Genomic DNA, 9,269 nt, shown 5'->3' on the forward strand with positions numbered 1-9,269 from the left:
CGGTTACTAAACTAGTAACCGTGATCTATGAAAACCAGAAAATTTTTAGTAGTCCGAATTGTTGCACGGTCGAAAATAAAACGGAAATTGACCGATCAAAAGCGGAAGCGGTCAAGAGGTTTGGGGGAAATGAGTACAGTACATGTACTTCTTTGTTTGATGAAGCGATGCTGATGCCACATTGTCGCCATAATGAGGCCACAATGAAGCGAAGCGATAATCGCCTAACTTTTTAATGTCGCGACATTGAAGCGATGCTGAAGCCATAACAATGCCATAATGATGCGATGCTGAAGCGAAGGTGAAGCTGAAGTGAAGCCAAAGCTTCCGCGAGAACTGTACTGTATGATGTATGTGTGAAGTTTGATTGTGATTGGTCCAGACGGACGGACGCACAGAGGTCAAAACATAAGTTCCAGTTTTCAGACTACATGTATGTCCGAACAGGGACTAATAACATGAATTGCATTGAATTTCCCAAATAGTACAGCAACACATGTAGAAACAGAAACCATTTATACTGCATTATAAAAACAACATTACTGCTGCCCTGTCTAAGCGAGAAATTTTAGAGAGTACATTACTGACATCTGTTTTTTATATTCAGCAATGCAACTTTATTTTAGTAACATATTTCTATGTCTAACAAATGTTTCTTTTTAGCCAACTTTTCACATATATATTGAATATTATACATGTTAAATATTCCAAATTTCCACTTAGTTGATATTTTAAGGTGATTGATGAGTTTGAAGAAAGAAAACAATTTTATGTTACAGGAAAACTAAGCCTTGGTGTACAAGAAATCAAGATTTGTGAGGAGAGCCAATATTAATACAGATAATACACATTATTTCATATTAGTCCATTATTTGTGTTTCTTATCAAGAAATACTGAACATATATTAAACAGCATAATGTAAGCTAAAGTTGCCCAATATGTTGTAATACAACAAATCACTTTTGTGTACATTTTTGTATCACTTATTCCTAGTGAGTATGTAACAGTGAAAAAGGTGTACATTTCAACGGTTACAGACCACACTCTCACACCAGAATGCAAGTTTTCTTAAAAGTTGAACTGACCCTGGGGGCAATTAAATGTTCCACCTCAACAAATATCAAATCTCCAACCTATTTAGAACAAAAGTTGGCAGAGCCATCTTGATGCTGGGAAAATAAGAGTATTTAAAGATCATTTATTTATTTTGGAAACTCAATTTTTAATTGAAATAACAAAAATAATAAAAGAAAACAGAAAACTCTTAGACAGGAAGAGAAACACGAGCGATGTAGTCGGACAACAGGCTTTACGGCAGCCATGTCTGTTTCACCTCGATCAATACAGTATTACCCATGATGCACTATTCCCATAAGCGTGGGTATGTGGAAGTTCATAGCCAAGCGTACTGTGGTCTTGAACAAAGTAAGATGAGACCAACCCGATTTGCCGTCAATTTCTGGGTTCGCGTGCGTTTTATATAATTATAACCTTATACTAAAATATGTCTGGATATTTAGAGTACTAACAAATTTCCACTTCTGGTCCAGTTACACTTAAAATAAACCATGAATATTCACTTTTGCGATATAATTTTTGGTATGTGTTAATTCTTGGATATTTTATCTTCGTCGTCCTGTACTTCGTTTAGTAATTCAAACTTCTCAGTTTGTATAAAAAGGACGAGTTTCTACATCGAAAATGCCTTTGCTTCATAATTTGCTGAGGCACGGCTGCTTAGATATGTGCTCTGTAACTTGCAGCAAATGAACCTAAAAACGTTAGGTAATTAAACAAAAATTACATTGTACTAAAGTCCAAAAAGTATGTTCAAGGTCTGCATTATTTCGTAGCATAAAAACAATTTACTCCCTCGCTTATTGTGACACCCTCAAATCAACTGATTTCCATTCCCCTCAAGAGTCAAAATGGTATGTGCCTCCATTGTAAGCCACAACTAGAAAAAGTCTTTTTTGCTTGATGTGTTCATTTGCTTTCAATTACGTTTCAGTGGCTGTCACAGTCTCTAGTCTTGCCGATAACATTTTGGTTCAAATTCACATAGATATCACCGAGAAAATACAAATTTTCAACTAAAGATCTGTTATGTTTTTACCCTTGATTACTAAAATCAAAATATAATTGAGGTAGCTATCATCGCAGTTAGCAGTTTCTCACCTCTTGGTTATGATTGTTATCCAAATTAAGTCATTCACGTCCCAAATGTTGGTTCCCTGGCAACACTAATATAGAGGCGATATTACTGCTGGGCTGAATCAATGATATATCACCCAAAAAATGGATGATTCTTTTTTATTTCTTTTGTTTTACCTTGACAGTTTTTGTTTTCGAATGGTATTCACGCTAAATTTTGGATTTGGTAAATAGTCTCTCACCTTTTGGTTATTACACAGGGATCAGACGATTTCTTTTGTTACGAATTCCTTGTACGCCTAGAAACATGGCAATGTTGTTTTTGGTGAATATATAACATGTTCGGTTCCAATAAAGGATTTTGATATGCATAACAACTCCTTACTGAAACATTTCCTGTACGTTGTTGAATGTACGTAAAGACACACTCTCGAACTTGACAATTTTAAGGTTCAGACCATTAAGCAAATAGATGGAAATACCAGTTGCATAAATCATGAAGATTGATGATTCGATTGCTGACCGGCCGGGATAGCTGCATATAGTGTTCTTTTCTATGCAATATAAAATCATATCGATGCTATGGGCGGCAAAGGCTGACAGATTGTTTTGGTTCAACAGCTCTCATGGCACGGGCAACTGACATTTCTGACTTTTTTTACTATTCTGACGTGTTCTGGGCTGTTTATAACAGTCAGACATTGACAAGTAAATAACAAGCAGCATGTTTTTTGGCTGTTTCCATGGTAGGACATGAACGTGAAGCTAACGTCAGTTTATAACTAAATGGACCCCGTATACGAAGTTCGCAAAAACCATTCAGTCTTTAGAAGTCACTTAGTTTATTACTAGGACGTATTCTGCTGTTAAACTTATTATTTCCAATCGTTTTGCGATAGTATTTTCTAGAATGAATGCAGCATTTACAGTTCATTCAAAGTTGCGTTGGCATTACGTTGATACAGTGTAACAATGTTGGTGCCAGTGATATCTTACCAGTGTGCAAAGTAGCCAAAATAAAAAGCATGATCATTTGAACACTGCTATTACAAGACTGGTAGGAGGTAATACATTTTAGGGGAAAGTATACAAAAATCAGTTTTTGGCTGTTGAAATGGCAGTGGAGGGCCAGGATTTTTTTCCGAATCAGTGATGGTATGAACAAAATCAGACAAGCCAAAAAAATCACATGATTTAAAAGCCGTTGCTGGTGAAAAGTTACCTCAACTTTGGGGTCAATTTTCTCGGTAATGAAAAATAAACATAAAAAAAACAGGAAATTGTTGCCCACACTCAAGCTGAGTAGAATGAGCTACGTCCGTGCTTTTTAATCCTAGAAATGTAGGGTGTGATACATTTGGCGCGAAGGTATTAAAAAAATCAGTTTTTTGGCTGTTACCATAGTAACGGTGAACCAGAATTTGATTTTACCAGAACCAGATTTTACAACCTAACTAGATTGAAGGTGTGACTTGCCTGCCAAGTTTGAACCAAATCAGCCCAGCCAAAAACATCACAGAAGAGTTCAAAAGCCATTCCTGGTGAAGTTACCCCAACTTTGGGATCAAATTTCTCAGTAATGAAAAAAGATATCAAACATTCAAATAGTACCTTTGAGCCCCCAATCAAGGTGAGTAGAAAGATCTATGTCTGTGGTGTTTTATCCTAAATTTGTAGGAGGAGATACATTTGGCGCAAAGCTATATATCCAAAAATCATTTTTGGCTGTTGCTATGACAATGGTGGGCCAACATTTTTTTATTTAGATTTTTCCTAATTACTAGGGTGAAGGTGTGACCTACCTGCCAAGTTTGAGTAAAATCGGCCAGGCCAAAAAAATCACAGAACAATTAATACGTGAAAACACTGGAAGTCACAGACATAAAAGTGATTTTAAAGGCAACCATAGCGGAGCAGATCACCAATAGGAATCTGAATCAGTTAGGCCCTGAAGATAACGTCATCACACAGTATTCCATTAATGAACGAAATTCACATAACAATCTCATGCTTACAAATAATCCCATAATTATTGACAAGTTGTTACCGGTACGACCTTATACTAAAATATGTTTAGATATTTCGAGTACTAAAAAATTTCCACTTCCTGTTCGATTAGACCGAATGTGCACATATTTTAATGAATAAAATTAAAATACACCACGAATATTCACTTTTGAGATATAATTTTTGGTATGTGTTAGTTCTTGGATATTTCAGCTTCGTCGTTCTGTATACATACTTCATTTAGTAATTCGAACTTCCCAGATTGCGTAAAAATGGAGAATTTGGAGATTTCGACATCGAAAATGCCTTGGCTTAATTGCTTGCTGAGGAACGGCCGCTTAGGTATGTGCTCTGTAACTTGCAGCACATGAACCTAAAAATATTAGGTAATCAAATTCACAAGAAGTTGACTATCCCTGATACGGGTATTGCTAAATCGCCAGCTGAGAACATTATCAGGATTCCCATATGAAGTTACACATCATTATAGCAAGGAAAAATATTGATTACTTTTGTGCAGGTTATATAATAAAATAATTAATATTTCATTTTTGTTAGTGTATCTTTAATTCTTTAATTTCTTAAAATATGTACACATTATATCTAATTGGAGTGGGAATTGCCAAGCCAATTTATAAAATTATAAACAAATATTTTTGTAAATAACACTGACCGTGAAATACGCCCTTGAGACGGAATATTTTATATTGCAATTTCTTTTAATTTTAATTAGTTGTATTGCAATGCATTAGTATTATAATGTAAATCTTATTTAATAAGACAATAGTCTAATTTATTTCAAAATAAATAAATTCTGGGTATTTGCATTTATGAGTAGGCTTCTAACTGAGCTTTGATTGGCCTATGGCCTGATAACATTTTGCAACTTGGGGTTTATTTTCACCCATAGAAACCAGCACCTGATACATGTATCTGTGTGGATAACTGCTGATGTGGACTAATCTGTGTTGTAAAACAACTGTTCTGAATTCAATGTTTGTTCATACATGATAACAGCAGATTGTACAATAGTTACGTAATAGGTTTATTGTGTTGAAATTTATTTTCTGTTTTTAATGCCAAATTGCCATTTTTATTTGCTTCATTTCATAAATAAATGTCGCTTTTGTTCTCATGCCAAGTCATGTCATGCCTAGTGATAATAATAATAATAACTTTATTGCATCCTTAGAAATACAATGTTTCTATCAGTTAATAGCAATAAGGATTACGGTAGTTGTGATAACTACTACTACAAAAAGAAAGTTAATTGTTAATGGGATAAAGCATGGAACTGTAGTTCCATGGATAAAGCAAGTATTACATATCAAATGGCATTTTCATTTCTTGATTGAAATGCGTTATGAATATAATTGCCTATCTTTTTTATTATAACATCATCTTTTGAAGTCATCAAGAAATTAAATTTCTGGAGATCATCCTGTGTTTCTTCTGAAAATGTAATGTCTTGAATGATTTGTTGGCGTATTACTTTATATTGAGAGCATATCATAACAAAGTGCAGTTCTTCTTCTATTTCATTCTGTGTACACTATTTTCAGTAGTTATTTTTGGTTGCATATGCCTCAGTTTTTCTATTGCTAAATTGTGATTACTACTGAAATTTTGTCATTGTAATTCTTTGTTATAAATTCAACACATCCAAGTATTTTTCAAAATTATAAGAGTCTTTGAATTTTTCATAAGTTCTCAGTTTTGTTTTTTCAGTTATATTTTTTCTCCAGAAATTTATGTATTTTTGTTTTGACAACTTGGCTAATTTGCTGTATATGTTTTGTTAACAAATCATTCTGTTGTTCTCGTGAAAAATTCATGTTGTTCATCATTTTTTGTATTGAAGAGTACCATTGTAAATTGGATAATAATATGCTTCAAAGTTTACAACTGTTTAGCAAATCATTAGACACTATGTCCTCAAACTTCCAAACAATCCAAATTGACTTTGTCAGTTGTCAGTTCTAAATAGCATAGAAACCCAGATCAGCCCAGCCTCTATGTTTATTTTCTGATAAGTTTGTTTATTTTTTTATATTTTTTGCATTTATTATAGTTTTTATAATCTTTTCCATTCCCTAAGGGAATGTGTGTGTGTTATTGAATAAATAAAAAAATAAATAAATGTAGCAATGTTCTATACATAATTAAAAGGCCGATAGTTATTAAAGTCTATGACAAATTTATGAAAAATTAAATAATTAAAGTATTTACGGTAAGTCAAAATAATGTAGATGGTGAATTCAGAAACAATAAATATTAAAGTCCCTCTATAAGTGTTTAATATGGCAGGTAGTGTACGAACATGTAATTGTAAAATTTTGGCATGGGTGTGATTTTAACAGCACACTCACTCTCACAGAGTAACTTTATAACACCACATGTACTATTGGGAACAAAGGATAGATTATAAATAAAAAGGTTTCAAGGTCATATAAAAGTATGGCCTATTGTACTAACCCCTATACCTTCCCTTCACTTTCTTTACAGGCAAAGCAAAAACGTGTATGTGAGACATGCCAAATTCAAACTCGGCCGAGACCCCAGACTGGTTACTAATGTATACATCATAGTCTTAAAAAATATTGTAAGCAATACATTTTTGTAATTATTTCCACATGTTTTATTTTGAAATGTCTTTCGCGAAATAATTCACCATGAAATCATAAAAATTTAACTGTAACATGATATATTTGTCAAAGCAAAAATATATTTGAAAATATTAATTTTTGATATTATTATTATTATTTAGTATAATTACGAGTATTGTTATACCAAAAAAATTTGTACCACATTTATTCCATTGACCTAGAACACTCTTATTTTTGTGGAAATTTCACAAGAATATTAAAATGTATGCTAACTGGGATTAGCTACACCAGCTACTAAGGTTTTCCTGCTTTCATGATCATCAATCAACACTAATAGACTGAATTCACGTATTAATTTAAATTCTCCAGTGATTATTATGTGACTTGCATATTTCTGATCTTATGTGGCCATAGGCAATGTGTTTCATCATCAAAGTACGTGCATTTCATCTTCAATTTATGTGTGCTTCACTGTTAAAACCTTGCTCATTTCCTGTCACTCATGTATATTTCAGCAGTATTATTTCAGACACACACCTAGTTTAATAAAAACAATAATAACAATAGAATCTCTACATACCTTGTGAATAGCCAAATAGTAACAGTGTTAATATCCAACATATTGAAATTGTAATTAATTTTATAATTTAAAATATTAATTTCTAACGATTCATCACTGCCAGAAATTTTGTCATGTTTGACACTATTACATATTCACATATTTAGTAAAAATAGTATCGTATACATGTACGTGTACGTGTACAGCATGCAAAGAAAATTAAACTGGAAACGTGTGGATGACTTTGACGATCATGTCATGCATGTACATATACATATAACGAATAATCCAACTGACTAGAATTTAATTTGTAGTTTTTTAATACAATGGTAAATGTATGTTTCTTGTGTGAAGCTTAACATAATTGTTATAAGTGTGTCAATAGCAATGGAATGAGATTATAGGGTGCCTTCAGTTATGTATTATAATGATATTGTTAAACATTATTGGCCCATTTAAATATATAGGTAGAATATTTTAGTTATTTTCTAAATATTTTTATGCTGTGCCATTCCAAACTAACAGCCATCATCTTTGGTGTGATCTAAATATATTATTATACAGCTAGATATAGGTGAAAATATCAATTAAAAATTCAAAATGGATCTTACCTGCGTCAAATTTTGAATCCCGCTGTAAGTGATGCTCAGATTATTAAGCCGTCTCCCTAACTGCTCTGCCCATGACTGTACTCTGAATGAAACAAGGAATCAGTGTCAAAGTTGTTCAACATAAAAATATCATCAGCTATTTTGAAGGGAAAATATACTCACATGGTGGTATCTATGTTACTAGTGGATACAGACGATGAAAAAGCAAATAATGAGTATAGAAGAAAGATGCAGTGTGCCATGCTCTTGTTCTATATGTACATTTCACCTATGCTACTGAGAGGATGTGTGGCATCAAATTCGATATCAGGATATGTTGATAACACTCCAAAATGATATTATATACAACAGATAAACGGACACATTGATTTGAAGGCAGCCTGAGAGGTAGCTGTTTAAAGAGCACACATAATGATTTCACTGCTGCCTGTTTCACATCTAATTATGCAAATGTGCCTTTTGCTGTCTACTTATTGTTATTTATATTTCAGTCTAATCATGGAGGATACCACTTTCACAATGGGGAAACCACTCACATAATGATCAAACAAGAATACAACAAGAAAATATACATTTTTTTATAATTTTTGTGGATTTTTTATCATGAGTAAATAGAGCAAATGAATTAACAAGAGACAAAGCACATCATTCTATGGAGCTGCACTCACCTAAAGAAAAATGGAACAATCCTTTATGAATTATTCTTGATATTTAGCATAGGGAGTGCAAACACGAGCACTATTAGAAAATGCAATATTGTTATCATCCAATCAACTTTGTGTCAAATATTTTAATTATACACTAGTTCGTGTTTATACTGGCATGTATACGTATCATGTGAACCTTGCAAACTGAGTCTGCCCTATAGAGCAAAGAGAAGACAATAGGCCAGGCTTCATTACTGTTCATACTGCCATTTGCACACATTGAATATCAATTAACTGCACATCATCAAAAAAAATTTTTTAACAAATTTAATATCCAAAAAAATAAATGAAACTATACATCAATTGCAAATAACATCATAGGGCCTATTCAATATAAAATGTTTTACCCACAATGCCATGCTAGACTAAAGGTCATGGTAGAAACATAACATACTCAAGTGCATAGTTACGGGAACATTATAGAGAAAGCAAGATTTAAATCGTATAAATTGTACTAGCATTTTAGTTTACCCATGAATGTCATTATCAGTTAATAGTTGTAAGCTTTTATAAATGTACATTTAACAAATTTGAACGTCGGGTTGTAATGTGCAACGTACTGAACGATTTTTAGACAAGTGCTGATTGAGCACTATGAAATTATATTTGTTCATACAATTACAT

The 9,269-nt window shown here is 32.9% G+C and overlaps 1 protein-coding gene across 2 annotated transcripts in view; it reads right to left on the minus strand.

Moving 5' to 3' along the window:
• The window catches only part of LOC102808683 (voltage-dependent calcium channel subunit alpha-2/delta-3-like), a 311,772-nt gene extending 303,410 nt beyond the window's left edge, over positions 1–8,362 (minus strand). For both annotated transcript variants that reach the window (XM_085496670.1, XM_085496668.1), the window contains exons 1-2: positions 8,101–8,362; positions 7,939–8,020 (exon numbers count right to left, since the gene is read on the minus strand). In XM_085496670.1, coding sequence (XP_085352796.1) covers positions 7,939–8,020; positions 8,101–8,180 — 162 coding nt within the window. In that variant the 5' untranslated portion in view covers positions 8,181–8,362. The remainder of the gene's footprint in view (positions 1–7,938; positions 8,021–8,100) is intronic.
• Positions 8,363–9,269: the final 907 nt, after the last annotated feature.

This window comes from Saccoglossus kowalevskii, chromosome 3 (assembly GCF_978046115.1).
Source record: "Saccoglossus kowalevskii chromosome 3, keSacKowa6.1, whole genome shotgun sequence".
NCBI classification, from domain to species: Eukaryota; Metazoa; Hemichordata; class Enteropneusta; family Harrimaniidae; genus Saccoglossus; species Saccoglossus kowalevskii.